General features: G+C 40.9%; 1 protein-coding gene across 3 annotated transcripts in view; it reads right to left on the minus strand.

Moving 5' to 3' along the window:
• The window catches only part of LOC142063002 (ubiquitin carboxyl-terminal hydrolase 12-like), a 32273-nt gene extending 12795 nt beyond the window's left edge, over positions 1 to 19478 (minus strand). Inside the window, exons 1-3 of one of the 3 annotated variants that reach the window (XM_075106276.1) lie at positions 19301 to 19478; positions 5263 to 5343; positions 841 to 1054 (exon numbers count right to left, since the gene is read on the minus strand). In XM_075106276.1, the coding sequence (XP_074962377.1) occupies positions 841 to 1054; positions 5263 to 5343; positions 19301 to 19348 (343 nt within the window). In that variant the 5' untranslated portion in view covers positions 19349 to 19478. The remainder of the gene's footprint in view (positions 1 to 840; positions 1055 to 5262; positions 5344 to 19300) is intronic. The other 2 variants (XM_075106274.1, XM_075106277.1) reach the window with 2 other exon arrangements.
• Between the last annotated feature and the right edge of the window lie 67 nt (positions 19479 to 19545).

The following is a 19545-nucleotide window of genomic DNA, read 5'->3' on the forward strand; positions in this document are numbered from 1 at the left end:
TGTTGTTCTTGCAATGGATGTTAGGTTACCCTCACCTATTCCTCAGGTTTCAAGAAACAGGCAGTTGAAAAATAACATAAAGGAAATTTAGTTTGGGCATTTCTTGGAACTGAAGAAAACCATCACTGGGGTTTAGGGTGGGGGTTTTTCTGCTTTTTGGTTTGGTTTTTTTTTCTTCCTTTGGGGAGGGAGAGAAATAAAAAAATTCAGATGCATTGCCTTCAGCCATTAGTTCATTAAGTCCAGCATCAAGGGGCAAAAATCCCCTCCTGTAGGTTTGTCGTCTTTTCAAGTTCAAGCAGAGATGATAAATTGACATACAGAACTCTTCCTCACCAAAGCAGCCCTGGGAAATAACCACCAGCTCTCATCATAAGGAATTTATCCTACCACAAACGCAAGAAGGCAGGCTGAGGGTGGGTAGGTTTCCTCAGAGGCTTTAACTATGACCAACTCCGTGAGGTCTGTTTAGCCCATGACAATTTCTAGCAACGACCCGAAGCGTGCTGACTCGCAGCAGACCTCTACGGAACGTGATGCCAACGTGGAATAACTGGAGTGCTGAGACTCGCGTACATGCCCCGTGCTTGGTCTAAGTGAGCACAGAAAACAAACGTACCTAGATAATCGTCTTATGACACAGCACAGTTCTGATATGATCTCTGTTCCTATGCTACAGAGGTGGCGAAATTCACACCACAAACAGGAGTTCAAAAATCTTCCAGAAGTCTGTTAAAACTTGACAATTTGGACTCACTTAAAAAGGAAGCTGTGTTTATGTTTTAGATGCTTAAATCTCCAATTCTTAAATCTGCATAAGAATTTCATTAATTCATTTACCATTTTCTTTCCTCAATCGGGAAATAAATTTCTTGGGTGGGATGACTCCCACCTTCTTCTTTTGCGTAGCAATACTGTTGAAGAGATCAGAGAGGCATGTCAGGAGGCTTTCCTTCTTTCGAGGCTGCACTTTGTATGCCAAAACTTTTTCCCGAAATGGACGACAAAAATAAAGTGCCTGTAAGACTGAGTTGCAGTAGCAGGTATTGCCGAACTGGTTAAAACAGAACAGAAGGAAAACAAATGTTTTCATATTAGGTCTGTTAAAAAGTAATCAAAGAAAGAGGTTGCTCATTAAGAATGTCACATACTGAAAATGGAAAAGTCATATCTCCCCCATAAATGAAGACTGACAGACCAGCAGGCATGGTGTAAAAGACTCATCCTTGTATCGTCACAGCTGGTAACAGCAAGAAAAGGAGGAGAAGGCAACAGCCACAGCGATATGGGGCACACACAAAACAAGGAGGAAACCACTGACAAAAAAAACCAGTTAAGGGCCCATCACAAAAATCAAAATTTCTGGATACAGCACGCTACTAATCCTGGAAGGGGAGATGCTGCGGATAGTGATGGGGAGGGGTGCCAATGACACGGCGGAACAGAGGGACAGGAGAGCAGAAAAAGGAAGAGACAGCATCTGCCACCATCCCTGTGTCTCAAACGTATTACAGCAACATGAGCTCAGTGCATGGATTCGTATGCGAGATTTGCCTGTGTCAGATACACCAAGTACTTTTTAGAGATGGTTAGCAAGGTATATGTTAAATATTTCCTGTTTATAATAAAATATTATGAGAAGTACACGATGCAGGCAAATTCAAAGAGCAGCTGGTTTACATCTGCCATATCTGAAGGCAGTGTCATTTTAAAGAAAGGAGGACAGCGATAACAACTTCCAGAGGCAGTGTTCCACATTGCTCAACAAGAAGAAACACTCAGACTGCTGAGATATTAGCATATCATCCACAAGAAATACACCATGGGTTTTTTTCTTTGCAATTTGTTGTGCAACTGTGCTGTACAACGCTGTTGCTTCAAAAAAGTGAAACAAATTCTGGGTTTGCCAGTCCCCAATGTTCTGGTAATCAGACTATGCATCTCAAAAGCATTGAGAGCAAAATATTTTCAATAAACAAAACAAGCATACAAATCTGACTACAGAACACAGACTATTTTCTTAAGTGGTACTCAGAGAATACCGCCACCACAGTTCCCCAAAATTTGGTGTGATTACTGTAGCAGAATGATTTCAAGTTAATAATCAGTTTGCTGACTGAAACAGAAAATTAACAGTTTAATTCCTACAGCATTATAGGTACATTAACATTAATTTATACCACACGCAAACAACATGGAACAACAGTTAAAACTTACTGACAGGAGGAAAACAACTAGGCAAGCTGAACAAACATGTGAATTAGGATAGAAGCTAACTCATATGCTTGTTAGGGACCTAAGAAAACAAATAAGCATCATGGTAACTAAATGTACAAACAAGACAAATAGGCGAGAGAACTACCAAAAGTCTGATTAAATATTACTGTTTCCAGGTGAGGTATCTAATATATTTGTCTATAATAATCCCAGAAAATTAAAAGCAGAAGAAACTAGAAATTAGCCATCTGGGAAAAAAAAAAAAAAAAGGAAGGTCACGGTGCATCTTAAGTAAAAAAAGTTTACAAAGCAAGCAGTTAATGGGATCTCAGGACTGTATTCATGGAGAAATCACATCAAAAAGCATGAAGTCAACTGGCTATACATGTCCTGTTTTGATGCTACCCATACTGAGAGAAATTATTAGAACCAAACTAAATGGAAGAGTTAAAGGAGTTAAAGACTTAAAATTCCATCCAAAGAGCTTTAAAAATTCCTGACAGTAAGATGCAAGATGATCTGCAGTGCTCAAAGTGATATAGAGAAAAATTCACTTTATGGCATGCTCTAGGTTTTAAAAATAACCTTCTAAACAGTATTTCAACTCTGTTTACATAAAGTAATGTGGAAGAACTTTATTCCTGAAACGCATATCTTGCATGTTAGCATTTTGGATATTTTACTGCACACCAAGTACTTTACAAAAAGACCATGTGATGCATTTCATTTCAGCAATTCTGACCTTTTCTTTTTCATGTTAGAACAAAATCCTTCCACCTTTGAGCAATTCAGGGCCTTGGGAAACTTCTGAATATCTCTATTATTGATCTACCCTTCTCTGTATTAGAGAGTCCTCCACAAATAAAATTGTTACATAGCAGTGTCACACTTTTATGCTGCAATCGGTTTGCACTTAGAAGCACAAAGTACTCAGACCTTTCCAATCATGACCTTAACTTCGCTAGGAATTCTGCCTGAAAAGAAAAATGAGGGCTCTAACCGTTTGTCTTTGACAGAACCCCAAAAACCAGGTTGGCAAGGCAGTTCTCAGTGGGCTGATGCATATTTCCCAACCTGGAGCTACATGCACAGACCAAATACACAAATAGTGTATCAAGTCTCATGTGACCTAAAATACAAAGGAGAAACAGGTACAAACACGTAGGTTTTTAAATCTTTTTGTCATGGTTTCTCTGGGATAAAAAATATTAAAATATTTTTAATTCCAGATGCCAAAACACAGGGGTTTTTACTTAAAACTGCCTGTATTTAGAGTCAACATTGCTTAACTTCCTAAGAACTTGTAAACTTTTACGCTTTCAATGTAAAAATAAAGTTTGAAAGCTTATTTTAAGACAGAAGCTTTTTAAAATGAAAACTGAGATGAAATTCGAGAATGAAAATGTTCCATCCTTCTTGCACTTCAGTTCAATACAACACGTGATCTATTTCAACAGGCTGTCAGAAGGAGCCGTCGGACCCTTCTCCCACATACTCTGCAGTGGCTTTAGCAATAGCTCGGCGGCAGGCAGGCTAGTTCAGCTTGCTGATCCAAAGAGAAAATAACTATTACAAAGAAAATTTTAAAGCCTCAGTTGTCTGTGCATTCGACACTTAATTCTATTTGCAGTGCAACCATACATTTACTAGCATTGATGCTGAAGCCGTGAAACTGCCCTCGTTAAAGTGCTCCAATTAACTTCAAATTATGAAAGAACTAGAAATAACTTAAGAAAACGCTCTGCAGAAGAGCATGAAAATGATCATCCTAAAGAAACTGGTTGCAAGGAATAAAGCACAACAGTATTAGTCATATTTTGTCCTTCAAAACAGAGAATGGATGTGGTTATAATAATTCTGGTTATTTTTAGAATGCTATTTTTCCTCCTCGCACTATTCATCGCTCTGCTATTTATGTTACGATTGGAGATGCCTTCCATTCTTCTCGTTATGGTGCAAACCTCAGCAGCTTTGGAATGGCCATTAACACCATACTTAAGGAGTATAACTCAATGCGTTTAGATAGTTTGGTGTCTGAGAACACAAACTGCTAGAAACCCACACAGAAGTCAATTAAATGAGTTTGTAACAAGCTGCAACAAACAACACTTTAGTAGCTATGTTAACCTTATTTGGTGTGCCAAAAGATAGGTCATCTTTCAGTTTTCAATGAAATGTGCCTAGATGACCAGCAAACAGAAGTATACTTATGTTTCTAGTGAGCTTTGCCAAATTTCTGCTTTCACATCCTAAAGACGATGGCACAGAACCACTGTTTCTATTAACTAGCTTCCTGTATTTATTGGTAAAATACATCACAGGTGCAACAGCTGCCCTTCTCCTCCAGAAGCACCGGCAAGATCAATATCAATGCTCCATTCTCTCCACAGTTAATTTAGGTAGACAATTCTTATTGCCCATAGATCCCAGTCAAGTCAGATCTACACAAACTGTCAGATACAAAAAAAATAGAACTTTTCTGAAGGGAGTTACACAAGGCTGTCAAAAAGTTAGAGAAAAGGAGTATGTCTACATGTAAGAAAATTATCGACCAAGTCAATGTCATTCATCTCCTGGCTATGTCCTCACACAGAAGAACTTCCACTAATCCCACAAGCAATTTTTTTTTTTTTTAGAAAAGTAACACATTTTCACTTTAAAACCTCAAGGCTCCCATACACTGCAGCGTCACTGTAAAATCAAATCTCTCTTCTCTAGAACAGCATATGAACAATGGACACCCTTTATTAGTATACGTCCTTTCCAGCTAAACATGAAAAATCCTATAATTAGAAGTGTACCTGAGTAGGAAGGTTTCTTTCCAAGACTTTATTATAAACATACTTATTTTTCTGTGTTTAAGATGAAATTTATATCTCGGTTAAAAACAAGGCACAGCACCGTGCTGCAGGATGTGGTGTCTATGCAGAGTCCCAACTGAAGTTAAAAGTGCTCATAGATAAAGTTCTAACAGAGAATCCCGTTAAATTCAAAATTAGGATGTGAATTAAAAAACAGCATTTCAATCATAGAAAATATACTTACATTGACCAAGCCAAAATAATGCTCATTCACAGGGAACTGTTCAGGACCAATCTCTTTCTCCAAAGCTGAGGCATTGGCGCCCTACAAAGAAACAGTATGTTTATGTTAGAAAAAGAAAACTTCCTTTAAAAATCCAACAGAATTCATAGTACTCCTTTAAAAACAAAGCAGGTAAGAAAATAAGTTACTCTCATTGAGAATTAGCATCTCGTGCTTCCTATGTTCTGCAAAATGAAATCAAGATGATGCTTTATTATTATAAAAGGTACCATGAATTTTTGCATTTGAATTTATTTGAAAATGAAGAACAAGATATTTGTTCTCACTTAAGATCAGGTTAGTCACAGTGACCTAGAAACACCAATTTAAATTTAGTCAAGAATGCACTATAAAAATACAGAACATTGTAACACAGAGACTTCTAAGTTTCTGGAGGACAGAAACCACATGGGCTACAAATCCCATGAAAGAAAAAATGTCTTTTTGTGACGTGGGCTGCACAAAAGGTTTGATGTTGCTGCTTATGATTTGCATCTCATATAAAGAATTCTTGAAAAAAATACTGCCTTCAGTGACACAGTAGAAATAATATAATTTTCTAACTTTTTTTCTGGAAAGTTCTATGGACAAGTGGAGAGTGATTACAAAAAAATAAAAAGAACGGAAAGAAGAATTTTGTCAGACATTCTCAGATGATCTAAAAGTGCTTTGGCTTTGCTACCCTTAATCTAAGGATGATGGATTAAGCTTGCAGTCATTTTGATACAGCCTTGAGTCTCCAGCAATATTATGAGGATAGAACTTACTATTTTAGATACAACTGAAACATACCACTACACATCCATATGGTCTCACTTGTCACATAGAACAAGAACTAAAGCACGCTAGCATTTTTGCTTCAATTTTAACTTTGTCCGCTTCAAATTCAAAGTGGTTTATGCCCTTCTTCCCCACAACCACCCCCTTTTTATTTTTTTTATCCATCAATACCTTATAGCTGAGCTCCCACCTGGGATTTGGTACCTTCCCTCATACCGCTCCATCTTGTTCTCTAATATTTCTTGCTGATCTTCCAACAGTCCTTAGCTGCATCTGTGCTGTTATCTAAGGAGTTACCATCATTCAATGCAGAATCCAAGCACTTTGGATTCTTGACTGCTGGTTTAAATATCCAAGTCACTTCCCCTAAAACCTTCTGCAAACAGTAAGCAGAAATCCTTCTGCACAGGTGAGCCATCTTAAAACACCTCAGAAAAGTGCTAAACCAACAAAAATTACAGACCAGCAACATTCAATTAATCTATTTTCCTGAAGCTAGTAATGTTTTTTAATTGCTGAGCAAATATTTCAATCGTTTCCATCAGCAATCTGCTATTAATATAAACCACAAACAAGCAGAGACTGATCTAATCTTCTTCTAACCTTTTTAAAGATTGTCTTTAACAAAGAAATAATTAAAATTTTTCTAAGAAACAGGAAAGAAAACAAGAAATAATTTAGTTTAACAGGAGGAATGGAAACTCTGTAGTTGAACCTCCTACACCAGATTTACAGTGAATTACATATATCAAAAAGACAGAAAACGAGGAAGGCTCAAAACTGGGTACTATAAAAAACACAAAAACATTCACTAGGTGCTGACAGATTTACAAGCAAGACTCTTCACAAGCAGCAATTACGCAGAAATTTTCTGAGGCATCAGTGCCAATTCAGGCAGCTCCTCCCATTTGTTTCCCTACATCCATTCTCTGCTTCCAAGTACCTCTTTTCCCCTCACTATCTCCCCCCAAAAAACCCAAACCAAAGCCAGATGTAAGAATAGCTGTCTGCAAGGAAGAACCGCCGATACAGCTCTCCAAACGATACTTCCGCTCATCACTCATATTGCTCTGATCAACACCGTGACTTTGGGTAACAGCGTAACAGCCTCCGGGCTATGTAAATGCACAAGAGGCAGCGATGCTGGTTTTGAGAAGTTTTCAGCCTTGAAATCAGAACTGCTGAGCTTCCTTTACTCTTACATTCTGCATGCTTCAAGACTGAGGAAGGGATATGTGTAAAATCCGCAAGCTTGTGAAGTTCAGTTTAAGTTTCTCTGAACTGTCTTCTCACCTCCTCCATGATCTCTGACACTGTTAGAGAAATCCTGGAGCAACAGATGACTAAAAGAGGTACAACAACATACAGAACCAGTGAAACTAGACAACCCGAATACTCCAGGCTGTAAAGCAACATATGGAATATATACCTGAACAGAGAAATAAAAGCATAAGAATTGTAATTTTTAACAGAAGTATGCCATAAAGAATTTAATAACCTACCATAAATCAGTGTTGCAATTTAACTAAACCACCAACCCGTATTCCAGGTGTATCTACCCATTTAATCTAACAGGTTACATGTGCCTTTTTTCCAAGTGCTTCCTTGTATCTACTGCCCAAACTGTAAATTTGGGTAAGTTAGCTGCAGGGGCAGACTAAAAATTAAGGTTTCCTTAGTAAATTAAATGCTAGTCAATCAACCACAGAAGCTAAATTAACCTAATATTTAGTTGCAATGCTTCTGAAGTTTCTTGTCGGAGAACATTTTAAATTAGCATACCAAGATCACGAAAACCAAAACAGGACTCAAAGTAATTGTGGGGGACATAAAAAAAAAAATATCACAAACCAGTCATGAATAGTTCTGAAGACGCAAACTTGCAAATTAAATAATAAGTAACATACTGAAGAGGCTCTACAAAACGCACATGCCTAGCATACCACAATGAAATAACTACATAGCAAACGGTATAGAGTGATTTATCATGGGAGTCGGTGCCCAGGAGAACGACACTACACAAGACAACAAGTATGTAGGGAAATAAAAAGAGCACTTTATGGTGACAGCACGAACTGGCCGTGGTCATGTTTTGGGATGGAAACACACAACACATTTGTGAGTAAGGCTGCATAACTGGAGTCAACATTCAGCTACTTGCAATCCATGATCTTTACAACTAAATTTGCAAATAGCAAATTAAGCGACTGGAGCTCAAATCCAGTGCAGCATGAACCGCGCCTTACTGTAATAAAGCCTAATTAGCAGCTTTGTTTTCAGACTGATAGGTGTTAAACATATTTTCCAACCCCCCCAAAGAGAGTTTTTCCATCTGGATAAATACTTCTGCCTCAGATCACATAAATATTTGCCCCTAAGAAACAATACAGGCTTCACCAGAGCAGCTCTGATGAGGAGCAGCTGAGGGGGCTGGGGGGGTTTAGCCTGGAGAAGAGGGGGCTGAGGGGAGCCCTTCTCGCTCTCTGCAGCTGCCTGAGAGGGGCTGGAGTGAGGGGGGGTCGGTCTCTGCTCCCAAGGCACCAGTGACAGGACGAGAGGGAACTGCCTCAAGCTGCGCCAGGGGAGGTTTAGGTTGGGTGTGAGGGAAAATGCCTTCCCTGCCAGAGGGGTCAGGCCCTGGCACAGGCTGCCCAGAGAGGTGGGGGAGTCACCGTCCCTGGGGGGGTTCAAACACCATGTAGACGTGGCACTTGGGGACATGGTTTAGGAGCCTGGGAGTGTTGGGTTGGCAGTTGGACTTAATCCTAGAGGCCTTTTCCAACCTTAATGATTCCATGACTCTATAAGTTTGGAAACATAAAAGTCACATTTCTTAACTAGAAATAAAATCTAATGGAAGTGCAAGTGTCCAAAGTATCAAAATTTCTATTTGGTTATTTGGTGAATCAAGAGAGACGCTTCTCTTTTGGGGTGCCACAGACAACCTATACTGCATCTCACAGTACTTTATACATCTAAAAATATTTTTAAAAAGGCAATACTGTTTCACTAAACTATGACACACATTGTGGGAGCAATAAAAAATTACAAGAAAAAAATCACTAATACATACCAATTGAGTTTGCTTGGCATATAAAAACTGCGCAAATAACGTACACTAAAATACAGCTAAATATAAAGCTTAATGCATGAGATTAGAATTGACTTCTCATTGCTAGAGCATGACAAATAAATACATGTTATAAAGACCCCAGAAGTATATCCTTGAGACCTCTAGGAGGTCAAAGGAAGTGCTCTGAAGGAACTGCTCTGCTATTCCAGTTCAGGAAGAGATGGTAAAACTTCCTGCACACAGCTCTGCGAGCAGGGACAAAGCGCAAATTTACGCAGTCATCACATAATTACCCGATGAGGAAAACACCCCCCTAGTTTAACTAAAGTGGTAATACTGCTTTACTTATATAATTAGACTCTCAGAGAAACGCGAATTTAACACTTCCGTATTGGTGGGGGAGGTGACAACTAAAGTTTCAGCAACTTGTAGTCAGGATTTGTGATCTTCTAGAAATTACTGTGACTTACAATGATGTCTCAGAGGTTGGTTGCACTTTTCAAGAGCTCCCCTATTCCGTTCACACCCCCACTCACTGCATGGACTCCGAATCTAGAGAGCGAGCGAGCTCAGTGGGTTTCCGCAGTTCCGGCGCTTTTAGTCAAATAGAGGAACGGAAAGCTGCCTGGCCCACCTGAATTATAGCCACTTTGGCAGTTCAGAATAATAGATGCAGTACGATAAATACCAATGATAAAATATGGCCCGTCATAGCTGCAGTAATTTTACTTTATGCATATCAGATCATTAAAAAGGCACCCATCCAAGAACACTTGTGCTCACTGATTTCCATCAGAAAAGACAAAGTACACCCCTTAAAAAAATCCCATATACTGAATTTCACAGTATCAAACAAAAGCACAGGGAATATTCAAGTTTTTCCTCAATTTTCATACCAACTCAGTGAGGACATCCCACCTGCATCAGATACTTATGAGATATAGGGAAGACAACATTAACTGAGTAAAACTAATAATTACTCAAAGAACACCAAAACGTCTCTAAGGCAGGTTTTTTTAGTTTGGTAATGCAAAAAGGGCTGGTAAAGTAAAAAGGGATGTGAAAAGACCAGGTTCAAAAACTCTGACTTGAGGTAGCTGCCTAAGCAAGCCATCACAGCCGAAGCAATCCCACAGTACAGCTGAAATTTTAACTGAATAACCCATCAAAACCGGAATAGAGATCTATCAAAACTTCCAACCTGTAACCTGTGAGTCCTTTTTGCTCAGTAGAGAAGTCTTAAAGATTTATTTCCAGTTCAACACACCATGCAAGTGAAAAAAATAGTAGCAGACTTCTATTTCTTAGCCAGATTACACTGCTAACTCACTGCATCACCAAAATGAGGTAAGACAGACGCGTGCTTAGGCGTGACGGTCTCTTATAGGCTCTACAAACAGTTTACAACTAATCCTGCAAAGAACATGAGTATTTTGCCTGGTCTAGATTTAATTGATTTCAGAAACTGGAAACGTATCAACAGCTTCCAGGGGCTTAAATACTTCTGTGCCTTTAAACTTATTTGAATTTGTAATTATTCTCAGAGACAAGTGGCTTAAAGATTGCATTCACTTAGCTGACAAGAATCATAAGACGAAATTATTGTTGAAAAATTAAGAGAAATTATCACTTTTCTATCCACTATACATAAGTAGCTTTACAGTAGAAATTATAATAAGGCCCAGAGCTGAAGAGTTCTGAAGCTATGGAACAGAAGAACAGCTGGGAGTGATTAATAACAACTATATAGCTCAGAACATGAGCTATAGTCAACCGATGACAGAAATCCACTTGTCCGGCATCCACACGGCTCTTGCCTCAAGACACATCTTTCTCCCTTTTTAGTACTATGAATTTTACTAAGTTCCAGTGAAATCCTGATCCTCCCCAAAACCTGGTGAAGTGGACTATTATTACAGACTAACCAACATTACCAGTCAAAATTTTTTATCCTGAACTAACACTTTCACACTTTGAAAGCATTCACACTTCCATTTATAAGTCTCTGCTTATGAAGATATGCTATGAAGGTAACTTTGCAGACGTGAGAATGGTTATAAAAGCGATGTCGTACTATCTTGATCAGCATGCAGGCAGACCTTGTGACCATGAAGCAGCTGCTGCTCTAGCTTCAGTAAGAAAAGGATCAAAAATCAGCACAACATTGGGTCAGTATCCTTGCTGTTATTCAGAGCTCTTGTCAAAAAGAACCAGGTCGATGCTGTACTGCTGCTTGAGCAAACAGTGAGCAGAGAGGCACTGAAGCTAGAAAACAAGGGGAAAAAAAAAAACAAAACCACAAAGCAGACGATGGGGAAGGGTTACAAGAGGGAAGATCCCACTGTCCTCTTTGCAACAGCCTTGAGATTTGGCAAAGGGAAGCTGGGCATTTACTGTTGCTAAGCTGCATTTCTATCACGGATTAAGACAGCACACCAGGAGGGCTCAGGCAGCTGTCCTGCACATTTTCGAGGGTGCTGGTTTCACATCTGCTTTGACTGAATGGTGAAGCGTCTCACATTAGCAGAATCCACTAGTTATTGGCAACTGGGTGGACCTTCTAAACTGTAGAGGTGGATGTGTGACACATTTATGGGATAGGCTGGAAGAGAAGTACACTAAGAAAACAAGAGACTATGGTGAAAGAAGAGGGTTACTAAGTGAAGATACAAAAAAATATAACCATTAAAATAATTATTAAAGGTGGCTACAGTGCAAGCAGCATTTCTGACGTGCTCTAATTATAGAGTGTTTTTGAAATTACACAGGAAAACCCATGCAACAGCAGATTTATAACCTTTCTATAACCATTCATTACTAGCTCAACATAATGGGGCAAAATACTAAAGATGTGTCTGGTTTCTTAGGGGGACATGGAAATTTAGAGATACAGGAACAGTCAGTACACTTGTCAAACAAATGCTACTGGAGTTTTTTAAATGCTAACAAGGATGAAGCAGTTGCTTGAAGCACAGGGCAATGAAGTAACTAAAATCGTGAAGTCCTCCTCATATTTTCAAACAATACAACCACAAACTTGCAGTGTATTTCTCTTTTTAATACTAATGATCCTGACGAAATCTACAAGAAGTCCGAGCAAGTCATGGCTGGGTTTATTTTGGGGCGCTCCACCATTTTAGGTGCTCCATTTACAGCACATTTGTAGACTGCGGGAGATTCTCAGAAGAGAACTCTTAAAATCTGTATGTAAATGTATTATTGTTCCCAGAGTTCCAGAAAAATTCCTATCTGTACATTTATGTTTAAACTGTAGTCTCCTATGCTTGCCTATATACTTCAGCTGTTTCTGCCCTATCTAAAATACACACAAGACTAATCTCATCACCAGATTACTTTTAACGAGCTAGAGAGAATCAGTTAATTTAAAACACTCCATACAATCCACAGAAATCTGGATACAGCCTTTCTTCAAGGATAAGTTACTGGTTTTTTAGCTCAGTGCAAACCATCAATTTCCACATTATATGCTTTTTACACAGGCTTTTTATCCTTCTCCCATTGCAATTAATATCATTCAGTTCAAATGAAGTAATTAAAGCATTGCAACTTAGGATATCTCTAAACTTTTATTACAGCTGCATGCACACTCAGAGGCTGCGGAGCATGGCTGGTGTAACAGCCTGTTAAAATAAAAACCCCTTGTGATATACCAGCTTGGGCTCAATACCATCCTAACTCAGCTTTTGGATTGGAACCAGCTTATTCCCGCTGAGCATGCACCTGCCTGCAAAAGACATTTCCCTTAAAGAAAGGCAAAAAAGGGAAAGATATCTAGGAGATATTTCAGTGTCCAGAACATATCTGGTACACAAGTCTTGCTGAAGTCTCTAATTATTCATTTGATTCTTTTTAACAAATTAGAGTAGGCTAAGATTTAGCAATTTAAAAGATCTGAGAAGTAGCTTTCAAGTTGGGCAGAAGGGCTCCAAGGGACACCATCATGCAGCCCTCAAGGTTAGAAAAGCTGGTTAAATATGCTGCATGACTGAAGAGTGATTTTTGAAGAGTGATTTTTAAAGAGTGAACAAACAAACAAAAAAATAAAAGGGAAAAAAAGAACAAGCAGGCCAAGCCAGAGCTACTTGAAACCTCTCAGGAAAGAAATCTGAACGAGATGATGCATTTCATGAAGTCTGCCTGCACCTACTTGGCAATATTAGCCATGGTAATAGTTCCAGCTTCAGGGCTATTAAAATTACCACGTGGGGAGTGCAGAAAGGAGCAGAACTGGGGATGTATTTCTGAAAGCTTACAGAACATACCGTCATGATTTTCTAAACCCAGAATTCAATACTGCTTCCCCATCTTTTAAGGCTCCTTGGTTGTGTAGCACTGATGTCAGACAAGAAGATTTGTCAGCTCAGCTATCACTCACTACGATTTAGGTTGTGAAATTATCCCTTTCCATGCATCCAGGAAGGCTGCCGTTCCAGGCGTAACAAATCACTGTAAATTGAACTTTGGATTCCAGTGCTTAGCATGTTTATGCAGGCAAAACAAACTGATAATCTTGAAAGGAGCAGGTATAACAGTGTCACAGACTTGCCAAGAGTCCACGCTTCCACGTAGTACAGAATCGTCTTAACCCACACAATCGTTCAGCGCACACAGGAGAGGCTGGCTTTGCCCCCTCCTCAGCAGGGAGTAAAGCTTACAGAGCACTCTGGCTACGGCCAGTATCGTGGAGGCCACAGTGAAATTAGAAAATGCTGTATTTCAAAATAAGTTTACCACCATGAAGTGTTTAAAACATGAAGTCTTAATTAGAGTGTTTTTAAATAAATTAATACAGAATGCTTTGTAAACTGTTTCATGGAGATGTTTATTCAATTAGGAGCTGGTCTTGCAAGGTCCACAGGATCTTCGCCTCATTTACAAAGGTAAGGCGAGTCATATGCACTTGTGAAATTCTGTAATTTGAGGCTCTTTAAAATTAGATAGTAGAGCTAGGCTCCAGCAAAAAGAACATATGGAAAGGATGCTGGATTAAAGGTAGGAAGTACAGAAACTACTGCTTGGAGTCTCAACCTTTGTAAGCAACCTATTTCCCCCTTCTCAGCCACTGCCTCTGAGATTACCAAAGTGTTCACGGCTGGCTCATCCACCTGAGAAGAGCTCTGCAAGACTTCTCCTGACCTCGGGTTTCTCTCAAATGACTCTGTAACACAGGTAAGAGTAGATGTCTTGCTAGTATGGCTCTCAGATATTTGACAGCTTTTTGGCCCTCTAAAAGAATACGCACAAACTGTCTACAGGTGTACTCAAGGCCCGGCGTTTACCGGTACTGTTCTCTTGTGAGTTGGTAGTAAGCGTTTATCACGACCTTCACACATCAAATGGTGGAGGAACGATACTGTAAGAAGTGAAGAAGTGGATGCTGACGGAAGGCAAACCGTAACACTGCAGATTTATGACCAGGTTGTAACTCCAGGCATTACACACGTACAGGTTCAACAGGCACGGAGGTACAGCAGTAAAACTCAGACACAGGGCCCATCAACGGACCCAAATGTGTATATATTCACAACTCAGTGTACCAGGGGTTAAGTGCATAAATCACTAGGAAAGGAGCTGAAAATATAAAATATGACATAAGAAACAAAACAATGATCTACAGTGCAGTCCTTTATTTTGGCAACTAGCCTAGGAATCTCCCAAACTGACATCTGTAAGAGCAAACACTGAAAGCCGTCTATTTTTTAACAAGATACGAAGTGATGTGCGTATAAATATGAATTCAATGAATTAAAAGCATTCGCTCTAAATCCTCATTAAAGAACAAACCAAGAAAGATTCAATAAGCTAGAGTACTTCTTGAACAATATACACTCTGCTATTTTAACACCTTTTCCCAGGTATTCATACCTCATTTTTAAATTGTAACAGCTCTGTAGTAGAGGCCCTCTACTATAATTAATACCTAGTTTCAACGAATGAACCCTGTACTGCCCAGTTTCCTCAGTACTCCATGGCACAACACAGTTCGGATCTCCCATTTTCCCAGGGACGGTGAAGTTATGAAATCTTAAAGTTTATAGACCATCTGGGATCAAAACAGACTCCAGGTGGTAGTTCAGAACTCCTGTAAAACCCTAAAAATCATTCACCTGAGCTAGCTGTTAGCCGCAGGCCGGCTGGCTGCTTTGCATAGGCTTACAGCTCCAAACTGCTACGAGTCCAAAATAGGGAGAATGCACCAATAACTTCCCGTCACACACACAGAATTAAACTAGAGTACAAAGACCATGTGGAAAAACTAACTGGTTTGCAAAGGGTTACACATGCTTCTTCCCCTAAAACAAAGCAGGTGATTCTCAAGCTGGGTTTTAAGGTCAAAGATGAATGTTTCCTGTAGCTTAGGAAGTCAATCAAGAAGCAGAGCACTGCTGGAAACAGAAGCCTGCTTAGCTAGCTCTACTTCTATCCTTCCTTCTCTCCACTTGCTCAGGGATACTTCGCCAGCCATAAATGCCATTTCTCTGATAAAACTCAAACAAAGTTCTACAAATAGAGTTGAAACAGCAGTAATAAACATTATACATCAGTGACATGAAAGCCCTGCTTGAACTGAACAGTGTAAATTATTCAGATGACAAATGGAAATGTATTACTTACAAATAATTCAGTCATCTCTTCTCTAGCACTGAAGTTAATAATTACATCCACGCTGGACTGATTCAGAGGAGTAGAATAAGACTAGCACCAATTTGTATACTGGATTTGAGTTCTTCAGGCACGTCTTACTGGTTTTGTGAACAATTAGACATGAATCTAGGGGAAGTGTCCCTCATTAGCCTACCAGAAACACCAATATTTCTGCTAACAGCTTCCTACAGACTTTTTGCAAAATTAGCAGTCAGAGAGGAAAAGATCAGATTTATACCTCACACTTTGTTCATTCTGGCATTCTGTTTTGCTTCTCCAACCAAAAAAAACCCCCAGTTATTGTCAATGCAGCAAAAAACCCCCAATTCCTGACTCAAAAACGCAGTTCTACAACCAACTGCCTCAGCCCCCTGGAGCGCAGCAGGCGTATTCTCAATGAGGTGATGCAATCAGAGCCCTCCTCGCTCTCTCTCCTCAGTCAGGAGAGGATTCGCATCCATCCACAACTATGTGTACGCCACAGAACTACAAAGATATCACTTCTAAATATTTTTGGAGCAGAAGCTATGCATTTTTCATGAGGGTAACAAAATGCCTCAATAGTGCTTTCTATTCTCCCCTCCCAGTTAATTTGGCCGTTGCTTGCAAAAAGAAAACAAAACTCCTAGAGTCCCCGGTAAAGATAATGGCTGGGAAACAAAATTAAGTCAGAGGGATACAGCAGAGAACCAGAGCTCTAGTTGGTAGCTCTTGGCTATGGACGTGTCTTGCCATATGGTGTCAGCAGCCTTACCAAGCCATGAATCATATTCAAATGAACAAGTATTTTCCTATGAGCTTCCAATCTTCGCAATGCCGTAGTTGCCACATGAATGTTATGCAATCGCTGGAAAAAGGACAGTGCTCACATAAAGGAAATACAGTGATCGAGAGGCACAGGAGAGATGACCCACACTACAAAAACCTGGAAGTTATCCGAGGCGGGGATATGATTAAAGTTATAACTACATCACTGTCTACTAATGAGTTCTGGCACTGAACTTGATTTTTAAAGAGATAATGCAGAAGAGTGGAGTGTCTGAGACAGGAAGCGAGGAGCACCAGCCCCCGTGATGCTGAGTGACTGAGGGGTCTGAGGAAGTCATAAACCTGTGTTTCAGTTTTCCTGAAGCACAGATGATGACTAGAAGCACTGGTAGAAACTACATATTTTACTAAATAAAAGTACTGTATAATCACTACATATTAAAATAATCCTGAAGAAAGTAGTTTCCCAAAGGGACTTCGTTAACGTAATGAAATGTTTTTATAAAGAAGGCGTAGGTTTTTCATATTCACATTATGACAAAGCAAACAGTATTTTCACTTACTGGACATTAATTGAAGTAGATGCAAATAAACTGATTCAACTTTAAAAATAGCACCGGGTCCTTAATTTTCCTGGGTGGCTGAAGAAAAAACTAGTAAGATTGACAGTAAGTTTAGAAAAGGTATACATGCACCTAAAACACTGATCCTGAAAAATTCCATAGCATTTGATTAAATAGCTATATAAGAAATTTGGAAGCAAGTTTCATATAATTAGTTAGTGCTAGCAGCACTGCTCAACATTTTCTGCAGAGAAATAAAAGAGCAAATTCTCTGCTTGAAACAAAAACAATAAGGAGAACCTGCTTCCCCAAAGCTGGCACACTGAAAAGCCTCCTCTTGAAAAAAAAAAAAACCCAAACCCACGGCACTTCAGAAGGGACCTTAGTAGGCTACAAGTATCTGCTTAGCTTACATCTATCATCCTGACCAAAATGAAGGTAAGCGGAGGAGCAAAAACGAATCCAAGATTGAGTACGTACAGCCAAAGTCTCTAAAAACAAATCACGAACACTGGAATGGCTGTATTCAGGTTTGGCTACATACCCATAGGAAAATGCATTGCCTTACATTTGCCCTCTTAATCTGAGGCTCAGTCAGCTGATCTCAGGAATGCATCCAAAATATTATATGGGATTGAGTCAATCACTTGCCTCTGGGGTGCAGAACTCCACAACGAAGTCATGTTTCAGCCAACTCTGATGACCTTAACTTCACCTGTGTTTGTGATGGGCAATTGAAAAATACAAATTATGTTGAAAAAAATCCTAGTGAGATTAACAAAGTTTGAAGTCCTGGGAAGTCTTCTGCAATACCAAAAACTTACAGTTCCAGTACCCATTTTAAAAAAAAAAAAAAAGAACTCTCTCTTGTTAAGAGTGTTACTACGAAACTCCAGTCACGCAGCTTTGCATGGCACCACTGTGGTTCAGTTCACCTGAATCTCAAGTTAATCAAAGCCGGCACTCAGTGCCTACGTGGAAAAGAAACAAAACAACCCTGCACCCTTTGCACACGTGTGAAATCAGTCTCAGCAAGGTGGTACACAAGAGCCCCTTTTGATGCTGCAGCCTACTCCCTGGTGAGATCTAAACCTGAAGTTTGACCACTTGGAGCAATTAAGCAGCGGGACTATGAAAAACAAAATACTAAAACTGAATCCCCTTGGCCTGATTCTAAGCTGGATTTCGGCAACTCAAACCCCTGCAATAGTTTATACCAATTAAACTCCTTACAGCAAGAATCTCTGTGAAATGTTTAGATGGCGTATCATTAACAAGACGCAATATTTTATTATGAGTCAGCTGTGCTTTAGTGCTAGACAAACCACTCGCCGGCCTCTATTTACGCAGCAATGTAACTTCATTAAAAATTCTGCATAATCATGCAATTACCAGCCTCCCTCTTGCTAGATTTTCACTGGCAATATGGATGATACCCTGGTATACGCACTTATGGGAAATGATTACACAAACTAGGATAACAACCTTTAAATGGAGCTTAGTTATCACAACAAATGACTGTGTTCTGAGCCAGAAAAAGAATTAGTGTTCAGTAACTCCCTCGGTTCCTCTCTCTCTGAAGGAAAGCGTCCACCTGCCCTAGGCGTACTCCTGCGAACAGGCGGGCGGCTGGCACATCCGTGACACCCGGCATCAGGGAGTTCTCACTTCTGCAGAGAGCTCCGTGCTCCCCCTGCCACCTTTCCCCACACGGAATTAAGGCCTAATTACTCCAAAACCATCAAAACAGCGGCGCTGAGCAGCCAGGCTGGCACTCCCCGCTCAGCCTGGCTCCAGCTGCTGCCACCCCTCCAGTCCATTCCCTGGCACAGCCTCTCCCGGTGCCCCCGCCCCGGCTCCCGGTGCCGCCGCGGCCCGGCCCTGCCTTCCCGCGGGGGTGCCTGCAGCGGGGCGCCCCGCCACCTCCCTCCCACAGGCACCCCCGTGCCGGGACAGGCGGCCGTGCCTCCCACAAACTCTAGCTTTTTAATTGCTTCTACTAATTCTTATTGCGCCCGGAGGCCACGGCGGGGGCCTCCTCACCCCCTCAGCGCGGGGCCGGGTCCGCTCCCGCCGCCCGGGCCGGCGGCGGAGCCCCTCGCCGGCTGCCCCCCCGGCCCGGCGGCGCCCGGCTGGCGGCGGCTCTCACCATGGTACAGATGGAGGCGAGTCTCCGGACCGTCATCAGTATTTCCATCCGCCCGCCGCGGCCCCGCGCCCCGCGGCCGCCCCCGCTCCCGCCGCCGCCATGTTGGGACGCAGCCACCCAACTGACAGCGGCAGCCGGAGCCGCAGGTGGCGCAACCGACAAACGGGGCCGGGCGACGGCGGTGCGGCGCCCAAACGGCGCCGGCTGCGCTCCGCGCCGCGCCCGGAAGCGTTCCCCCGCCTTTT

Source organism: Phalacrocorax aristotelis, chromosome 11 (genome assembly GCF_949628215.1).
Source record: "Phalacrocorax aristotelis chromosome 11, bGulAri2.1, whole genome shotgun sequence".
NCBI classification, from domain to species: Eukaryota; Metazoa; Chordata; class Aves; order Suliformes; family Phalacrocoracidae; genus Phalacrocorax; species Phalacrocorax aristotelis.